Genomic DNA, 19,942 nt, shown 5'->3' with positions numbered 1-19,942 from the left:
TGCCACATCCAGTCTTTCTTTAAACACTTCTAGGGACAGTGACTCAGCCACCTCCCTGAGCAGCCCATTCCAATGCCCAAACACCCTTTCTGTGAAGAATATTTCCTAATGTCCAGCTAAACTTCCCCTGGTGCAGCTTTTGGCTGTGTCCTCTTGTCCTGTCACTGTTTCATGGGAAAAATTCCTGACCCCCACCTGGCTGCACCCTCCTGTCAGGGAGTTGTAGAGAGTGATGAGGTCTCCCTTGAGCCTCCTCTTCTCCAGGATAAACAACCTCAGCTCCCTCAGCTGCTCCTCACAGGACTTGTGCTCCAGACACCTCACCAGCCTTGTTGCCCTTCTCTGAACACGCTCCAGCCCCTCCATGTCCTTCCTCAATTGGAGGGCCCAGAACTGCAAACAGCACTCGAGATGCTGCCCAACCAGTGCTGAGCACAGGGGAAGAATCCCTGCCCTGCTCCTGCTGGCCACACCATTCCTGATCCATAGGAGTGCCAGGGATTGGGTGAGGGAAATGATGGGAGGGGATGGGGAAAAAGTGTTCTTGATTGTCAGCCACGGAGGGCTTTGATTTTCATATCTGTTCAGACTGCATCAGAAGACGCTGGGGATCCATATCAATTGGGGATTGCTGATATCAATGTATAAACAGGAAAAGAAAACTGGATAAAACAATGTTCTCTGCATTGTTTCAATACAGTATATTCAATTTAAATGCACTTCTGAAATGTCTGATTAACCACAGAAGAATTGAAAATATAAATTATTTCCAGGGTTTTTCTAGTTTGAGCATTTTGAGTAAGAACTGAAAATTTAAATTATTCCCATGGGCTTTTCTTGTTTGTCTATTTTGAACAAATGTTTATGAGCCTTTTTCAGTGAATTTGTGAACTGAAGAGCTCAAGAAAGAAGAGGCCTCCGGAGTAGGAAAACTGATCACCAACCTCCTAGTGGATGAAGGTCCATCCCCATCAGAGCAACAATGAACAGAAATGGGCACAGCTTTGTGGCTGCCCAGCTTTGGCATGGGCCCTGGGCCTGGAGCAGGAGCAGCTCTTGAGGGCCCCAAGGCCGCGGCTCTTGTGCTGCCCTGGGCAGATGGGATGGCAGCAGGGGCTAAAGAGCTCTCAGCACCTCAGCCCGAGGGGAGCAGGGCAGCCAGGGAGCCTCCTTTGGCCTTGGCCAAGCACCTTCCCCCATGGCTGGGGCTGAGTCCTGTGGCAGCTGCAGCTGCTGCTGTGCCCTTGCCAGGGGCTGAGGCCATGGGGCCAGTGCCCATAGCAGCCTGGCCTGAGCAGAGCTGCGGGGCCAGAGCCGGCTGGGCTGGGCTGGGGAGAGGCCCTTGGTGCTGCCCAGAGCTCAGGGCAGCTGGCAGAGCTTGCAGGGAGCTCTTGGAGCCTGGCCCAGAAACCATCAGTGTCCGTCTCAGCCTGGCTGAGCGTGCAGGGGCAGGACTTAGGCCAGGCCTTGTGGGGCAGGGCCAGCGCCTGTGCAAGGCATTGCAAAGAGGCAAGTGGCCCTGAGAGGAGGCTGCTCAGTGCCCTTGGTGGCATGGACAGAGCAGGGAGGGTGCCCAGGACATTTGTCAGCCCCAGTCTCTGTGCCCAGCCCTTGGCAGCCCTGGCTGCTGAGCCCAGCTTTGTCCTGAGCTGAGTTTTGCTGTGGCCCAGCTCTATCCTCCTGCAGGGCTCAGGGCCTGTTCCTGGCCATGGCCAGCCCTGGCTGCCTCTCTGCTGGCCCAAAGGTCTGGAGAGCACGAGGCAGGGCTGTCTGTTATAGGTTAGTTGCGGTGGGGAATGAATCACCCACTAATAAGTCCAAATAAAATTAAATTTATTAATTGATAGAGCAAGTGATAATAGGCAAAGTCAGCGTCCTGGGCGCGCTGCGTGACAGGAGAGTCTCCGCTCTACCACTGCCGCACTCATCTGATTTTCCGTGGAGTTCTTATACAGTCCTGCTTCCAGGCTGATGTGTAGTACTCTGCGTATTCTTCTTTTGTGTTTAGGTGGTCATAGTCCACCTCCTGGGGTCTGAAGATGAAAGTTGGTAATTTTCCTTTCTCTGATTCCTGGAATTCTTAGGCTCAGTCTGCTGAGTTCCTGGAATCCCAGGTTTACTGAGTGGATAAGCTGATACTGTGTTATCAATCATAGCAAACCCCCCACCCATATTAACAGTTTACTAACAGATAAACAACTGTTTGTGAAAACTATTGTCTTTTGGTTTCATCTTCCTTATCCTTTAAAGTCTGGAAATTTACTTAGACAAACTAGAGGTGATGCAATAGTCTTACTGGAATTACTTTGTCAGCTTTGATGAACAAACTTAAAGTTTTAACCCATTACATTGTCTGTGCAGGCCCACAGATGCCCCGGGCTCTGCAGGAGCTGGCAGAGGCTGCCCAGCAGGGAGGCCATGGGGCACAGAGCCCCAAGGCTGCTGTGGGCACCATGGCACAGGGGCCGTTCTCAGCCGCAATGCTCCTGGCCTGGGCTGGGCCTGCACAGGGGTGTGGCCACCATGGCAGGGCCAGCACAGGGCCACAAAGGGGCCATGCGGCCGCTGCCAGGGCTGACAGCAAGGCCAGGCACACACAAGCAATTGCTGAGCATGGCCTGCACTGGCCAGGCCTGACTGTGCCAAAGGCAGAGCTCAGCTGTCCTTGGGGGCTGCAGCAACAGTCCAGAGCCCAAAGAGCCTCCATGGCTGTGCTGGAGACCAAGGCTGCAGGAGGGAAATGCAGGGCTGCTGTGCGATGGGGAGGGCATTGAATTTCAGCACACACCTCAGCTCTCTGATGATCCCGGCACCATGCTGGGCCCTGTTTCAGACTGAAGCAGAGCAGATGTTGATGGAAGAGTAACCCTGCGGGGCTGTCAGGGACCTGCAGCTTGCAAGGATCTCTGCTCTCCTTTGGGTGCTCTCGGAGAGATCCAATCCCAGCTGGGAACCTCAGGGCACAAGTGGCACTGCCTGTTCATAGGCACACAACTGATGTCTGCCTGGAAAGGGGCACAGGTTTTAATACCTGCTTATATCATAAGATACAAGCAGATCTTTTTTATGTGGGTCATTTGAGTACTTTTGAGAAATGGCAAAATTTTCCTAGTACGAACAGGGATTCCCTGGAAGCATACTGATGGCAGAAGAAGAAACACTGATCTTCTCATCTACTTGTGTCAGCATTATTCAGTTTATTATTTAATCTCACTCTTCCATCAGGTGTTTCCTGCTCTCCTGTTTTAATGGCCATTTCTAAGAACATCTTTTCATTTAGAGCAGCTGGATCTTTGTACTTCCTGCTGCTCCCAGATTTTCTCCTCTAGGTCCTTTCTGGTCATTCAAGTACCTCTCAATTGACTGGTTTAATGCTTTGAGGTGCAAGAAGTTGACCAAGATTTCCGAGTTTATATATTATAAATATAAAAATAATCATCACCTCAATTATGTTTGTATTTATCACAGAACCTTTTTTTTCTTTTGTCCTGATCTAAAACTGTTCTTGTACAGAAATCCATGGGGGATAGGGGACATGTCACATGCTGCTGGGACATCCCAGAGAGCTGAGAGAAGAGCTGTGATGGTTATTAAACTGTTCAAATGATCAGGTTCTGTTTGTTTACAAGAAACCTTTCTGTGCCTCTGAGTGTCATCAGTCCCTGAGGCCAAAGGACACAAACCTGATGAGTTGTGGGTCCCACTGCATGGGCTGCACTTGGACTTTGGTCTCTGCACAGGAGAGCTCTTCATCCCCTTTCTCTCTTTTCCTCCCCCTGGGCATGGAGGGAGCTCCTGACTTCAGCGTGTGACTCATGTGTGCAAAGAGCAAATCTGGGCAGAATTGGGGCAGGAAGGGTTTGGGGGGACCTTGGGATCTGTGCTGGCCACAGAAGGTGTTTTCCATTGCTCTGAGAATGTCTGTGGAAAGTAGATGTAATTTCCACCACAGGAATGACTTTTGCATTTGATGGAGCTGTGCCTTCCCTTGTCTTTGTTGGCTGAGATTAAATGAACATCCCTCTGTGTCTCGGACAGCTCCTTCTCCAAGGAAAGCAGGTGGGTGTTGGAGCCAAGTAGCTGAAAGCTGCAGGTGCAGCCTGGGCTGGAGGGAGCACAGATTTGCACAAGGCTGCTCTGAGTGCCAGGGCTTGGATGGGGGAAATGGTGGGGTGGGGGTAGGGAGAGTCTGATTGATTGTCAGCCATGAAGGGTCTTGATTTTCATGTCTATTCAAACTGCATGAGGAGGTACTTGGATTCAGTGTCACATGTCAATTCACAGTGACACAGTGTCACATTCACATTTGCACATGTCAATTTATGAACAGATTAAAATAACCTAAGCAGGACCTAAAAGAATCTACTTCTTCTTCTGTACCTTACAAATTCGCACCCCTTCATCCCCAATAGCATTCTTTAACCAGCAAGATACATACAGTAATTGCTCAGGATCAGTATCTCCTCGAGCTGTCAGATGATTTAGTTGTTGGCACATCCACTTGTCCGTTGTCCCACACCAAGGCCATCCTCCTTGCACCTCTAATTCCGGCCACACTTCTACACAGTAGTGGATCATTTTCATTTTATCTAATCCCTCTGTGGCCTCTATAGAACCCCATCTCTCCAACAGTTCTCTTAAGGGACTATTGGAAGGTATATTCCTCAGTCTCTTGCCGGTCTTTTTTTACTATTACACCCTCCCATTTTTCAGGTCTCAACAGTAAAAAATCCCAAAGGTGCCTCTACTGACAGGTAATTAAAAAAAATAAACCTCTTGTTTGAGGAGCTTCAGCCTCCTCCACCGAACTTCAAATTTCTGCATGATGCTCAGGACTTTATACTGAAACAACTGCCCGATCTCTTGATTGTCCAACTTTCCCAATGTCAGGTCTTACATCTATCAGGACTTGAACACATGAAACGTCAGCCTAAGAATCCAGGTTGTGCCTGACTCCCTCAGTCAGGAAGAGCTGCTGCCTGATTTTTAGTTTGCCTAACGTGCCAATTTTTAGGCTTCACCGTATCAGGACTTAAAAACAACACGCAGCCTCCTTCGCTGGGGTTTGTGCCTGACTCCTTTGTCAGGACTTACTTTGCCTGCAGGGCTTGTGAGCTACCCAAATCCTTCTCGGGACTTACAATCTGCCTGACTTCCCTCTGTCAGGACTTACTTTTCGTGCGTTCCACTCATAAAACTATTCCCTCCGCATGCCCAGAGAGGGGGAGCCCTTTTTTTTCCCCCTTAGGAGACGACTCACTCACGCTAATTCCACTCACTTTCCCCTGTTCCCGGCTGGCTTTCTCGCAAACATTCGGAAATCTGGTACCAAGAGGTCCGCTCTTGCTCCGAAGGTCCGGCTGCCAGCCCTCGTCTCACTCACACACACATGCGCACGTCTCCCACTCCTGCCACCGGATTTCTCACCAGTCTGGTGCTCCAGTGCTCCTCTGTGTCGCTGGTCCTGAGCCGATCTCTCTGGTCCTGATAGCCAGCTGTCCTGGAGGTCCAAGATGGCCAGTCCTGGTGTCCTCTTCTGGCGTGGTAATTGCGGACGAGCGCCCAAGCTAAAATAAACAGGGCAGGAGACTTTTTCTCCTTTTAGTGCCTTTATTAAAAGTGATCAGCTCAGGATTGGGCAGCTCGGAAGGGGCTGCAGCTTCCCGTCGCCTCTCCCCGGGTGACTTGGAGGAGGAGGACATGCGCAGCTTTGTCCACTAGGGGCAGAGCTGGGGGTCCGGTCCTCGTGGGAGCCTTTAGGGCGTGGTGACCCCTTCCGAAGTTAATCCTGCCACCTCTCTTGGCCTGCTCCTGGCATCGGGACGACTCCCGTGCTCAGGGTGAGAGGGAATGCGACGGTGTTCAGCATCTCTGCAGGCTCAGCGCTCCATTCCTGACGTCCAGACATTACTCCAATCTCTCAGCTCTTAGGTGGCTTGTTGTTTTGAGGTGTTTTTTAGCAAGCTAGAAGCAGTAGCTTCTCATGGCATGCTGGTCTTGGAGTTATTTTGCATATTCCCCCCCCTAAAGTCTCTTCTCCTCACTGTTTGGGAGGTCCCCACCCTTCACTGTCTCAGAGAAGGGCCATTAACTTGGTCCCAGCTGGAGTTTTTACTGATACAAAACCAACTATTAACGACAATGACCCATAATTACCATAACACAAGCAGCAGCCCAGCAGCAACCACGGTAAGCTTTTTCTCACAAAAAAAATTGGCAGAATTTTTGTTCATAACGCTTCAGGTGATGTTCATCTTCCTTTCTCAAGCTGTTTTTCTCTGCTTCAATAAGGCGTGAGATAAGCATATTTCTTTTTTATATATTCCAAAGCTATAGTTTCAAGGATACAAGTAATATTCTAAAATTATGCTTCAAAAGATTATTATTGCAGAGCTCTTTATGGATTCAATGCAAGCAAAAAGCCTTATCTTTAACACCTTAATTCCAATGCTCCTAAATCAACCAGCGTTAATTGCAAACCAAAGATAGGTTCAAAGGCCTTTTTCCATGCTTTATTTTCCTCACTTATTAATAGAATTCACAGCTCGCCCATTGTCTGGGTCCACACATTTCTCATTCACAAATACACGTCGCCTGTTTGTACCTGACATGAAACACAGCGTTGTATTTCACATTTCCACCTGTGTTTAGCAAAAAAGGTCAAGAGACCAGAAGGCATATGCCATGCCTGTAAAGAAGTAGTTTAACTTGTCCTCATCGGTGGAATTCCCATTCCAGTGCAGCTTTTGTGACAGAAATATGTCTGTCCATGCCGCACGACAGTCCATACTCCCTCCTTATTGGCATTGTACTCTTTTATGCATAAAGCTGAATGAGTTTGACACTAATATCAGTTAATATTAAATGAAATTTTCTTTGAGTGTTTGGCCCAGCTGCAGATCTTAAGTGGAGGAGATGACACATTTTGTTCCAACTTTTTTATTTCTCTGTTTTGTTTATTGTAACCCAAGAACTTTATTCAAGAATGAAGCAAACTTTTCTGGCTGTCCAGGAGGAAAAGGTTTAAAAGCTGACAAGTTCATTGACTGCATTGTCTCCACAAGAGTGCAGTAAAAAGAGACCAAAAGCAAAAATTAAAGAAATAGCCACCCCATGGGAAAATTTTAAATACAATTTTCTTTCTATGCATCCATACATAATTCTTTAGCATGGAAATATTAAATAAGGATATATATGGAAAGGAAGAGAATGCCCAGAGCAGCAGGCCCCAGCCAGCACTGGCTGGTAGGGAGCCTTGCTGAGAACACACTTCCATCAGCTTTCTGAGACAAACTCAACTTTGACACTTTTTAATCTTCTGTGGTCACAGTGCTGGGAGACTGAGCAAGATCTGAGGCTCTGCTCCATAAACCATAAGAGGAAATCCATCCTATTTGAACACATGGAAGAGTTCTCCCCTGATCACAGAAAGGGTCAGAAAGAACAGCTACATCAATCTGTCACTTGCTAGTATCAGGCTGCAAATAAGGCTCGAATGCTTGGCACTGCCCAACACAAAGAAATAAATATTCCAAAGCTGACAGAAGCACCAAGATAATAAGTTTAGGAAACTTGCTCAATTTAAATGAATGCCAGGCCTGGTCTGTTCAGAAAGCTCGTCTGAAACATAGGAAACTCTGCTTGCAAGGCAAAGGAACAAGATGCAGACTAAGTAAAGGGCGTTACATTTTTTCTGCCTTCAGTTTAAAAGTCATCTTTTATTTTTAGAGTGGAGTCAATCATGAGTAAAGAGAAAACAGTAAGATACAGTCAAAACCAGGAGGAGAAATAAACCCAACAGGAGTCAGGATGAACTCTAAAAAAAGGAGCTAGGAGTTTTGGTGATGGTGGGATTTTTTCACACATTGTTTGCTTGTGGGGTAGGGGGTTTTTTGTGTGTTTTTGTTAGTTTAGTTTAAATTTTGCTCCTGAAGTGACAGGCAGTGGATCTGTGAAACTACTTGTCAGATGGTATGGTGGATTCAGGAAGTTTGGTTAAAAGGGCAGCCTGAATGAGTACCTGAAAGACAGGGGTATTTAAAGTTACTAACCAGATAAAATCTATATCTGCTTTATTAATCCCCTGAAGTGTTTTTCTTTTTTTAATCTAAATATATGTTACCTCAAATGAAAAAATATTTATAAGTGGTAAAAAAATAATTATTGTGGTAAAAAAGCTTGGTAAGTGTGGTAAATTTCTACATAGTGTTAGTCTATTCACTCTGGAAAATGTAATATCCAGATGGAGATGACAGAGAAGGATGTAAATTACCTTGTTGCGTTCTCAGCTGTGCAGTCACATGGACTGAATGCTCTTGCCCAGCAGGAACAGCCCCAGCAGCTCCATACCTGCAGTTACAGTAGAGGACACAGCCATCTCTGTGCAGCTGTTTGGCCAGCTCAAGCTGATGGTTCATCAGCTTGTCATTTATTACTACTATTAGTGGTTTTCCATTCTCTAGAGTCTCCAGGCAGCTACCAGCACCTACAAGAGGAACAGAAAACATGGTGAGAGATCAAATATCCCCCTACTCGCTGCTGAAAGAGGGGAGCCTCTTGAACAACCCAGCTGTGGAGCTCAGCACTCCCAGCCAGCTCACCCCGGGCTGAAGAGACCTCATCCCACGGAGCTCCCGCAGCCCCAGAAGCAGCCGGGCTGTACCTGTGTGGCTGATGACCAGGTCTGCGCTCTGCAGCTCCTCAGCCAGCGAGTCCTTGAACCGGAACGCTTCCACCGCCGCGGCCGGGCTGCTGCTGGGCTGCGGCTGCGGCAGCGAGCCCCAGCCCGCCTGCAGCACCAGCTTCTGGTACCCGCGGCTCTGCAGTGCCTGCGGGCAGGGCACCGGGGGATGGAGGCGATAAGGGGGGCGGAGAAGATGGTGGGGAGGGGGGACGGAGAGAGAGAAGGAGAAGAAGGGGGGGATGACGGAGGTGGAACGAAGGGGATGAGGCGGGGATAGAGAGGCTGTGTGAGGGCTGTGCCCAGCTCCAGACGGCCCCGGCCCCGGTATCACACCCCCCCCCCCGTCCCACAGGCCGTCCCTCCCCTTCCTCAAGCAACACTTCATGCTTCTCCGCCGGGCACCCCCGAACCGCCACGGCGCCCTCAGGCGCCCCGGCACTGCTGCCGGGATGCGGCAGGGAGGGCAGGGCAGCCCGCGGCGCACAGGCGCCAGCCCCGGGAGGGCAGGCCCGGGCCAGGGCCGGTGTCGGTGTCTCGGCCGACTGACCTGCAGCGCGGGCGGGGAGCGGGCCGCGGCGATCAGCTCATCGAAGCTGGTGGTGCTCACGGTGACGAACATGGACTTCATGGCCACCGGGACGGGACGGCTGTGAGGCCGCCAGGGGGAGCCGCACGCCCGCACAGAGCTCCCGAAATGGCGGCAGGGCTGAGGAGAGGGACGGGGCAGGTGGGAATGCCTCCTTCCCTCCCTGTCCCTCCTTGTTCCTCCCTGACCCTCCTGTCCCTTCTTGTCCTTCCTTGTCCCTCCTTGTCCCTCCTTGTCCCCTACCGTGGCTTCTCTTCATGGGTTTTTCCCGTCCGCCCGTTTCGGCGGGGCTGCTGCCACTGCGCCGTGAGGTTCTCCCTCACAGTACCGCACCAGCAGCGATGGTGGCCGCTCTAATGAGCCCACTGTCCAGCAGCGTTTAGAGGGGTAGCCAAGGCTGTTCCAGGGTTTTAGATTTTCAAGGAGAAGAGGTAAAAATAAATTTGGAAAAGGGATTAGAAAAGTTTTGGCCTGCACGTGTTATTTCAGCCTTGGGGACGCACATAACTCGCGGACGGCCTGTGTGGGTGTGTTCAGAAGTGCCATTGCCAGAGCAGGGCCACAGCCACCCTCCCTTTACAGACTGACACTGGCCCAATCCTCCCACAACACTTACTGGGGGAGTAACACTTTAACTTCTACCCCAAACTCATGAATATTAAATGTGCTAACACAGTTATGAATATTAGATGTGTTAAATGTGTTCAGTGAAGAGTAAGAATGACCCCTGAACAGTTGCACAAACAGAGTTGGCAGTTTTGTTCCTTATTAGTAAGTGTAACACAATGCATAATTTGCTACAAAGATAAACCAAAGTTAGACATCTAAATCTATTTATTCCCTGAATTAAAGTCAACAGATGAGGTCACAACTGTAGACACAGTTGTGTATACATGTTGTTGGAAGAAGGATGCAGCTTCTTGTGGAAACCTCTGCCATGTTAATGCCTTGTTCACAATGCTCATTAGCCCCCTGTTATTTTCATTTAGCATCATGAGCCACGCTGAAATGTATTTATTTTTTGATTAAAGGAAATAGTGCTGACAGTAGACACTGTCTGGGGGAAAAATGCTGTAGAGCAAAACATTACTGGTGTCCTGAGTGCACAGGGACTTAGTGGCTCTGCCCAGCCTCATCCAGCTCTTGCTGTTGTCCCTCAGGAAAAGGAATCTGGGAGCTGAGGGTGGCCACAACACCAGCCAGGTAAAGAGCTCACCAAGAGGACATGGTCCAGTGACCATCCGGCAAAGACATGGACACAATGTCAGCCCAGGAAACCCAAACAGCAGTTCAGGAACAGAATTAGCAGCAAAGACACCCACGAGTCACCTCTGTCATCCCAGCAGGAGAAGGACATGGTCAGGTAGGTTCAGAGGAGGGCCATAAAGAGGCTCAGGGGCTGGAACATCTCTGCTGGGCAGACAGGCTGGGAGAGATCAGTGTTCAGCCTGGAGAAGAGGAGGCTCCAGAGACACCTTAGAATTCCTTCCAGTGCTTAAAGGAGCTCCAAGAGAGAGCTGGAGAGGGACTTTGGACAAGAGCCTGCAGTGACAGGACACAGGGAAATGGCTTTAAACTGAAAAAGGGCAGATTTAGACTGGATATTGAGAATTAATTCTTTCCTGTGAGAGTGGTGAGGCCCTGGCAAAGTGTGCCCAGAGAAGCTGTGGCTGCCTCTGGATCCCTGGAAGCATCCAAGGCCAGGCTGGATGGGGCTTGCAGCAGCAAAGGTGTCCCTGACCATGGCAGAGAGTTAAAACTGGATGAACTTAAGGTCCCTGCAAAACCAAACCATTCTATTGTTCTATTTAAACCCCAAGGCTAAATAAAGTCCCTGTCCAAGAGTGTGAGTGGAAGCCCCAGCTGAGACTGGTCACACAATTAGTGCAGTCAGGGCCCTGACAGCTGTGGGAGAAGAAGGTGGATTTGGGATGAAAAGGAAAATACTAAATTTTTCAGGTGTTGGAGACGAGGTTCAGCACCTGGTAAAGGACAGGATAATTAAATGTTAGGAGTTTTGGGGTTTTATTCCCTGTGTGTCACTGGAAGTCAGTGTCCTCTGCAGCGGGCACTTCCAGCTTCATGCTGTATAGGGGCTAGAGGAAAAAATATTCACATGTAAAATTGCAGTGACTTAAATTTGAATTTTCGCTGGAGGATACATTCCACTTGCACATTGAATCAGGCTTGTTAGGGTGATTTTAAATGGAAGAGAAAAGGGAAAACCATCCATTAAAGGATTCAATTTCATGCTAATTTGTACCTGCTGTTTTAATTAGAAGTTGTGTAGGGCATAAGTAGAATTTTGCCCATGAGTGCTTAGGCTGAGGTCTGTGAGAACTACACATCACTCTCAAAATGAGGTGCTTGGAGCTGAGCCTGTGCAGTTTTGAGGCAGGTAAGAGGTCAGGTAATCCAGGTGTGGTGCTGTGCCTTGTTTCATTGCTGCCTCTGCCCCGTGTTCCTGCACATAAACCACACTGTGCTCACAGACCTGACCTGCCAGTGACTGCTCAGGGGATTTTTACATTCAGTTTGTAACACCAAAGACACCCTTGATGCCCCAAAATTCCCTTTGAAAGACAAAGCTCAACTCCTTCCAGTCACCCAGCCCCCTGCCCAGCTAGGGGCAAGACCAGGCCCTCAGCAGGCACTTGGTGGGGGCAGTGGGTGCCTCAGCCTGGCCACGGTCAGACACTGAGGAGGAGGAGGAGAGACCCTTTGTCATCATGGAAGAAGAGAAGAAACGTGACAGAGATGACAAGTGGGGAGATGTTGGGGCCCGAGAGCTTGGCCTGAGGGAAGAGGGGACAAGCTGTGAATTCTTCCAGTAGGTGCCTGCAATGGCAGCCAAGGAAGCGTCCCCATGCAGAGCAATGAGTGCCCACGAGTTGCAGCAGTGCAAGGCGGCTGTGAGTGTGCTGTGGGGAGAGGGGGCACAGCAACAGCCCTACCAGTGGCAACAAAGGGCAACAGCCCAGGAGCTGCCCCCAATGGAAAAGGAGGTGACTGAGCCAAAGCTGAGCCAGCAAAGGCAAGGAAGTGCGAACAGCCAGGAGAAGCAGGCACATTCTCCTGCCCCCAGGGAGATGGTGCCATCAGCAGGGACACAGAGCCCAGTCCCTGCTCCAGACAGACCCTGCTGCCCCACCAGCCCCTCACCCAGCCCACTGGGAGCCCAAACCCCCAGGGAGCAGTGGGAAGAGGCAGAGCAGGGCTCAGTGCTGACAGAGAAGGAGAGTGAGGAGGGCACCTCAGCTGGCAGCAATGAAGACTGAGAATCCTACAGCCAGACTGAGCTTTGCCAAGAGTACCAAGGTGGGGCAGAGCCAGAGCTGTCCCAAGGAGAGTTCAGCAGCTCCCAAGACCTCTCCAGCTGCAGCAAAACAAAACTCAGAGAACTCCGAGATGATTCCACGGAGAAAGACAGCAGCAGCACAGACCTGCCACAGAACTGCTGTGCAGGTAACAGCATCTTCAGCTTCGGGCCCACTCCCTTGCTGTGGGAGGAGGAGGAGGACGATGGCTGGTATGAAGTCAGTATCCTGGAGCTGTCTGAAAGAGAAGGCAGGGCCCAAAGGCTGGCAGATCTTGCGACAGATGGGCTGCCACTACCCGTCCCTCAGGAGGTCTGGGTTGAGGGGCAGGCAGCGGAGTCCCTGTGTGCCTCACTTCCCTCCCTGTGCAGCGAAGGCTCCATGGGCCAGCAGGGGCCCGAGGCAGGGCCACAGAGCCAGGGGCCTGCCCCGCAGAGCCGTGGCAGCGCCTCAGCTGGCCAGCCGGGAGCGCAGGCCCACAGGCAGCAGCGCTGCCCCGAGCAAACGGCCCGGGTGCCTCAAGCAGGTGCTGCGGGCACTGCGGGCACTGCTCTGCTGGCCCTGCCTGGCGCGGCAGCTACAGGAGCAGCACCCATGGCCCTGCCCAGCCCGGGCCAGCCGATGATGGCTGCTCCCTGCGCGGGGCCCCAGGGAGCCACACAGGCGGCCTCGGCCTGGACATGGCCCTGCAGCCTCAGCTGCCCCGGCCAGCCAGGAGCATCTCCCCAGCACCCACAGTCACTGCTGGGGCCAGTCCTAAACAGCACGTGTGGGACACAATTGGTGCCAGAACGCTCAGCAGGGAATCCCAGAGTCATCGAGGTGGGAAGAGACCCTGACGCTCACCCAGTGCCACTGGCACTCTGGCAGCACCATCATCACCGCACAACCACGTCCTCAAGGGCAACATCCGCACAACTCCTCAACGCCTCAGAGACGGCGACTCCACCGCCTCCCTGGGCAGCTTCTTCCAGTGCCTCACCCCTCTGTCAGAGAAAAATTCTTTCTGACATTGAATCCAAACCTCCCCTGGTGCCATCAAAGGCCATTTCCTCTCATCTTGAAAGGATTCCGCGCTGGTCCTTTGGGATTGTATCCCTGAGGAATGAGCACAGGTGGGAGCTGTTGCTCCATGGATGTGACTGCAGGACTTTGACTCATACCATTCCTCCGAAACAAATTAAAGTTGAGTTTAAGAAATAGTAGTAGTAAAAAAAAAAATTAAAAAAAACTTACACAAAAGATATTTTGAAAATATTTAAAAAAAAGAATAGGAATAAGAAGAAGAATAAGAAATAGTAGTAGTAAATTTAGTAAGAATAATAAGAATGAGAATAGGAATACGAAGATGAAGAGGAAGATGAAAAACTAGTAATTAATAAAGGAGTATTAAAAATCAAGAATGACATAGTTAATAAGCATAGCAAGCAAATAAGATTACTTAGAAGGAGAATAGGAAGAATATTTTAAAGAAGAAGAAAGAATAGTAGTAGCAATTAAGAAGAAGAAGGGGAAGAAGAGAAAGAAAGAAGAAGAAATTATAATAAGAAGAAGAATATTAAATCCAAATTCACATCTACACGTCTTCTAGAATCCCAGAATGCAGGAAAGGACCTTAAAAAGTATCTACTTCCAACTGATCATCTTCTAAGCTCTCTCTCTCCAAGACCTCTTTCGTATTTCGATCTCCTGAGCTCCCATTTCTTGTTCAGTAAAATCCATGAACAAAACAATATGGTTTTGTTCTCCTATGGTCTCATTTGTGCCTTCACTGGGGCTGAGGCACCTCTCCCTCATGGCACCTTAAGCCTGGATGGACCCATGGGCAGGTTCCTTCCAGGCACAAGCATTCCAGCATTCTGTCAGGGACTCCCTGCCCTTCTTCCCTCTGCTCCCAGCTGCAGAATGTGCAGCAAAGCCGCCTTTGCTGTCTGCTCGGGGAGCCCAGCCAGCTGCTGCAGCCTGACCCTGCCCTGCACAGCTCCCCTGGCAGGCACGGCAGGAGCAGCACCCCGGCAGCCTCAGCAATCGCCCTCTGACATCTCTGGCACTCACTGCCATGGGCTGCAATTCCAGCTGCCAGCAAGGAAAAGATGCTCCTGCCCTTCAAGGCCAAATTCTGAAGGGGCCAAGACACAAGCAGAGCAAGATCTTACAAAGACATTTCACTGCCAGCCTCCAGAACTTCATCCAGGGCTGTTTGAGCACCCGAGTTGGGAAGGAAAAAAAAAAAAATCAGGGGAAGGTCTTTGGCTGGGAGCTGCCACAGGTAAAGAGAGACCGTGTGGAAGGGAAAAGGAGCAGACAAAGGAAGGCAGGAGAGAAAGCAGGACACAAATGGCAACCAGCTGAGAAGGTGGCACTCTGAAAACCAAACTTGAACTTATGGAATAGCAATGGGACAGAAAAGAAGAATTCTAAGACTTTATTTACTCTGCTTCTGTGAGCAACCTGTGCCAGGACTTCACCACCCTGACAGGGAAGAAGTATTTTCTAGATCATACCTGAATTTCATCCCTTTTACTCTGAGCCCTGAACATCAGTCCCTGAGAGGGAGCTGAAGAAACCTCTCCAGAACTCCAAGTCAGAATCCAGCTCCAAACTTTCTTGGACTTTTAATGGGTCCCACTGAGGTTCACAACTGAGAAAGTGTCCCAAGGCCCCAGGCAGAGCAGAGAATTGGAGGCACTGATGACAGCTGGGGAAAAAGAGAAGCCGAGTCCTTGTGCCCTGGGGCACAGCAGGGTCTGTGCCACCAAGGGCTGTGAGGAGACACCTTGTCCTGAGGCCCTGGGGCCTCCTGGCACAGCCCCAGCCAGGCTGGGCACTGTCAGCCCCTTGTCCTGCCCTCAGCATCCGCCCCTAGCCCACATCCCAGTGGCCTCAAGGATCTGCTGGAAGGAGTCCCTGGGGAGCCTTGCTCAGGAATGGCCCTGGGGGCTCCTGAATGCTCCCTACAGGGACTGCAGGTTTTTCAAAGGACTTTGGGTTTTGCTTTTGCCTTGGAGTCTCTGAGAGGTTTGTGCAATCATGGCCTCCAATTATCTGCTGTCATTAGTCCCTGCAGTGGCTTTGTCAGTAACAACACTCAGTGGGGCTCATTAATGCTACAAGGTACTTCAGTTATTTTAAGGTACTTGGTGTTTCCCTTTGGATACAGACTCTGGGAGAGGTTTGTGCAATCATGGCCCCAATTATCTGTGTTAATTAGTCCCTGGAGAGCTTTGTACTTACACTCAGTAGGGCTCATTAATCCTTTGAGACACTCAAGGTGTTTAAGGTACTTTGGATTTTCCTTCCCACACTGAGTGTTTGAGAGGCTTTTGTGCCATCCTGGTCTCCAATTCTGTCCTGTAAGGAGTCCATGAGGAGCCTCTGTTGGGGATGGACCTCAGTGGGAGCCATTAGTGCTCTGAGACACTTTGGGGTTTTCTTCTGACTTTGACTCCTGGCAAGGTTTGTGCAATCTCCTCCCAGGCCCTGAGGTTCCAGGGCTCACGCCAAATGCACCACGGGGCTCATTAGGATCAAGCAAGTCATGACAAACCATGGCTCTGCCTTGATTTCCCTCTGCTCCAATGCAGTTCATTAGGAGGGTTTCCTTTGACAGTTATGGAGAAAGAGTTCAAAGAGCTTATAAGAAATATGTATTCCTATTATAAAGGGTGTCTTTTATTGCTGTTCCTATTACACAAGAAGTGATTGCAGCATTCAGTGGCTGATATTGATGCAGGGACTCTCGTAAGGAGGTCTGGCCACGCTGGGCAGGGGCTGGGGCTGCGGGGGAGCTGGGCAGGGGACACAGCCAGGACAGGGGACCCCAACTGAGCTCAGGCATACCCCAGACCAGAGCACATCATGCTCAGGGTAGGAATGGGGGGAACAGGGAGGAAGGGGGGAATTTTGGAGGGAAAGTTTTTGCCTTCCCAGGTAACACTTAAGGCAAGAGGGGGCCCTGTTTCACCAGTGGGCAGGGTCACTACCAAAGACACAGACACCAGCCTAAGGAATTGTGTCATTTATATCATGCACAGCTGCAGAGATTTACAAAAGGATAAGCTCAGCAAAGCACATCATCATTAGCAAAGAATTACAAAAGAAGCTCAGCAATCCATCATAACCCATCATTACATTTTGATGACTAACCCCTTGGTGAAAAACGAGAGGTGTTTGTGGCAGACAAAGATTCTGGCTGACTATCAAGGTACACCTTACAGACATCAGGAGTACTTTAGTGACACTGTTCTTCATTCTATTTTCTCAATCCCATTGGAGTTAGGAACAAGAATTCTGTTGTCTGTGGAGCTGGCACCTTTTTAATTCCAGAATAATGCCCCAAGGCCCTTTGCTGTTCAGCTTTACCATGCTGTCTGTGGCTAACAAGGCTTGGGGGGACCCTTTCCCCTCTGGCTGGAAGGGGCCGGGTCCCAGTCCCTGAGGGGCACCCAGGCTCCTGGATGGAATTCCTGTGCAAGTCCCTCAGTGTCACAGCAGCCTTAACATGGAGCCCCGTGGATCAGAGCATTTTCCACAGGGGCCCTTGGGGCAAACAGGGAGATCTGGTCTGGCAGGATGTGTAAAACAATATCCTGTCAAATCTCCTTGTTCTCACACAGAATCCCTGGCTGCAGGGACACATTCCCATTGTTCCTGCCCAGGTTTCAGGACTCAGAGTTGTCTTTCCTAGGAGCTGTTCCTTCAGCTGCCTCGGGAGGGCCATTTGGCCTCTGGACCCACACTCTGGCTCCATTATTAGGGCTGCTGCATCCAAACCCTTTATCCCCACAACGGTGGTGACTGGAGGTGGATCTCCTTTTTTCACAATTGTTCTTAAAATTGCAAGATCAATAATTGTGCTACTCTGTCATGGGGTTGAATAATCCAATCTTGTTCATTATTGTTTGACAGAATTACTGTAATTTCTCCTGGATATTCTGCATCAATTCCTCCTGCCATGACAGGAACACTTTGCAAGGCCAAGCTCCAAGGGAGCAGTTACCAAAGCAAAGTGTCCTGGAGGAATCTGAATTCCTGTTTTGGTATTGATAGCTCTCATTTGATTTGAATTTATCCTAATGAATTCCAACGCATGAAGGCCCAGCCCCGCAGCCTCTGGGCTGGCCCTGCCAGGGGCCATCACAGCCAGAACAATTTCCCAGGCAGCCCAAGTCTCACTGCCCATGGTTGGATTTGCAAATTGGGGGCAGCCGTGCACAGCCAGGGGGTTTCCATTTCCCCCGTGGGCCATTGTGAAGGGCATGGAGCACATCTGGGACATGGGCTCTCCATGGGCAAAGGTTCCATCTCCTCATTTTTTACACTGCTCTTTTAACAACCCGTTCAACCAGTCCTGCAGCTTGTGCATGAAAAACCCTGCAGGCTTAATGACTGTATTTTTCACAGGAACAGACAAAGCACTCTGCATCACAGCATCAGCACACCCTGTAAAAATAGCCAATTTCCTCCCTTCCTCCTTTTTCCATTGTATACAATCTCACAAAGTTGACCGCTGACATTAAGGTCCTGGCCAATCCAGTTCTGTAGGGTATTTAGTGTTACATCCCTGAGCTGCCAAAGCTACCAAATTAGTATTGTCAACACTACTTCACATTATTATTATAATTTTATACATAGATAGTGATATAAAAATATAGATAAAAGTAGATACAGACATATATAAATATATATATTGAGGTCTTACTATACTATAAATACATATATATTATTATGTATATAGATATTTCACTTGCACAAATGCATCTGAGCTCAAAATTAAAATCGTCTTCTCTTGCTCCATGTGGGAGCATTCCAACAATAATTGTTCCTTCTGAAGGTGCTGTTTCCAATGCACCCTTAACAAATTCATGTTTGTCTGCCCAAACCCACAAGTTCTTTTCCTTTTCCATATGCAATTTTTGGATGCATTTAAAGCCATCCAGGGGTGCAGCTTCTTTTACCCGACTGCCCCACTGCCCACACGGGGCTCTGATCTCAGCCTACTCCAGAGCCAGGGAATTCGAGGGAAGGGCTTCCCAGCTGGGAATTCTTGATGGCACTGATTCCTCACATTGACACTGAACAAGTGACATTTTGTTGGGATCTGGCCAGACTGTGCCAGTTTTGTATTACCAGTAGCCAAAGTTAGCACCAAGGGCACAGACTCCAGCTGAAGGAATCAGTGTCATTTCCTGCAGTTCAGAGCAGCAAAGAATCACAAAAGGAGCAGCTCAGCAATGCAGCCAACCATCCCCACCAAAGATTGCAGCAGTGATTAAGAAAGATCCAGCAGCATTCACCCTCAGCCTTTACCATCCCCCAGACCCACACAGCAGCTGGGGAAGCTGTCACAGCCAAGGGCTGCAGAGCCACTCCTGGGCACTGGGAATTCCTGCAGGTGCCTCCAGCCCCAGGTGAGGCTCCAGCCCCACTGGGACAGGGCCCAGCTCTGACAGTGCTGAATGAACAAACTGACAGTACTGCTAGTGTGGCAACATCTGCTTTCATCCTCCTCTTGGGTCCCTCCCAAAGCCTGGCCAGGGCCCCAGGAGGAACCAAGGGAGGTGACTTTGACCATTCAGCCCCAAACAAGGCCAGATGTCAGATTTCATGGCCTTGTCTGGCTTCTAAATACACAAAGGTCAATACATGTCTCACTAAGGAGTGGCTACATCTATCACAGTGCTAATAACCATGCATATTTCATCAGGGAGCAGATACAAAGATAACGTTTGCTTGGAAGGTTCATCCAGAGGCCACCTTTGGCTCAGGGCCTGCTGTCCAGGCCTCACTCAGGGCTGGTGTCCAGGCCTTGGCACTTCAGGGACGTGGTTTAGTGCTGGGCTTGGCACTGCTGGGTGAGCAGCTGCACTGGGTGAGCTCAGAGGGCTTTTCCAACAGAAAGGATTCTGTGATTCCATGATTATATCCACTGCATTCAGCTGGGGCTATTTTAGCAGCATTCCTTTGCTCCAAAAGTTCCCTCTTGCCCAGCTCCTGTGGCCTGAGGCTTCAGCTCCTTCAGCTCCTGGTGCTGAGCTGCTCATGCTGAACGAGATGACTTGGAGAGAAGAACACAGTCCATGCAATTCCTTCTGGGACACGGAGAGGGGAGGCTGTGCAAACAGGAGCATTGTTTGCTGTGGCCTCCTCTCTGCCCTTCACGCCTTTCAGCACTTTGAACCAGCCAAGAGCTTTCTCCAAGAGTGTAATGGAGCTGCTCCTGCTCCCAGGCCTGGCTCTCTCCAGTCTCTGCCCTTGTCTGGTTCTGTCCCTCTTGCTGTGCCCTCCGTTCCCCCAGGGCTCGCCGGCTGCTGCCCAGGACTGTGGCACTGGCACAGATCCAGTGCTCCAGAGCCT

General features: G+C 50.1%; 1 protein-coding gene across 2 annotated transcripts; it reads right to left on the bottom strand.

Moving 5' to 3' along the window:
- Positions 1 to 6,956: 6,956 nt before the first annotated feature.
- Positions 6,957 to 9,311, bottom strand: LOC134414012 (UDP-N-acetylglucosamine transferase subunit ALG13 homolog). 2 transcript variants are annotated; one of them, XM_063148012.1, is made up of 5 exons: positions 9,231 to 9,311; positions 8,663 to 8,828; positions 8,350 to 8,485; positions 7,401 to 7,413; positions 6,957 to 7,055 (listed from the first exon to the last, which is right to left on the bottom strand). In XM_063148012.1, exons 1-5 carry the CDS (start codon positions 9,309 to 9,311, stop codon positions 6,957 to 6,959), a joined length of 495 nt encoding a protein of 164 aa, XP_063004082.1. The 2 variants fall into 2 exon arrangements, with proteins under 2 accessions (XP_063004082.1, XP_063004081.1); XM_063148011.1 differs by lacking the exon at positions 7,401 to 7,413 and having other exon boundaries at positions 8,331 to 8,485.
- Between the last annotated feature and the right edge of the window lie 10,631 nt (positions 9,312 to 19,942).

Source organism: Melospiza melodia, unplaced genomic scaffold (genome assembly GCF_035770615.1).
Source record: "Melospiza melodia melodia isolate bMelMel2 unplaced genomic scaffold, bMelMel2.pri scaffold_88, whole genome shotgun sequence".
In the NCBI taxonomy this organism is placed as follows: Eukaryota; Metazoa; Chordata; class Aves; order Passeriformes; family Passerellidae; genus Melospiza; species Melospiza melodia.
The sequence above is the reverse complement of the archived record's forward strand: the minus strand, read 5'-3'. Positions and strand labels throughout refer to the sequence as shown.

What these genes read in the sequence shown, in the direction of transcription:
- LOC134414012 (XM_063148011.1), bottom strand. Translation starts at nt 9,311, where the DNA reads ATGAAGTCCATGTTCGTCACCGTGAGCACCACCAGCTTCGATGAGCTG. An exon ending in CCTGGTCATCAGCCACACAG is followed by an intron (nt 8,486 to 8,662) that starts GTACAGCCCGGC and finishes TTCCTCTTGTAG; the next exon opens with GTGCTGGTAGCTGCCTGGAG. An exon ending in GGTATGGAGCTGCTGGGGCT is followed by an intron (nt 7,056 to 8,330) that starts GTTCCTGCTGGG and finishes ACTCTTGTGGAG; the next exon opens with ACAATGCAGTCAATGAACTT.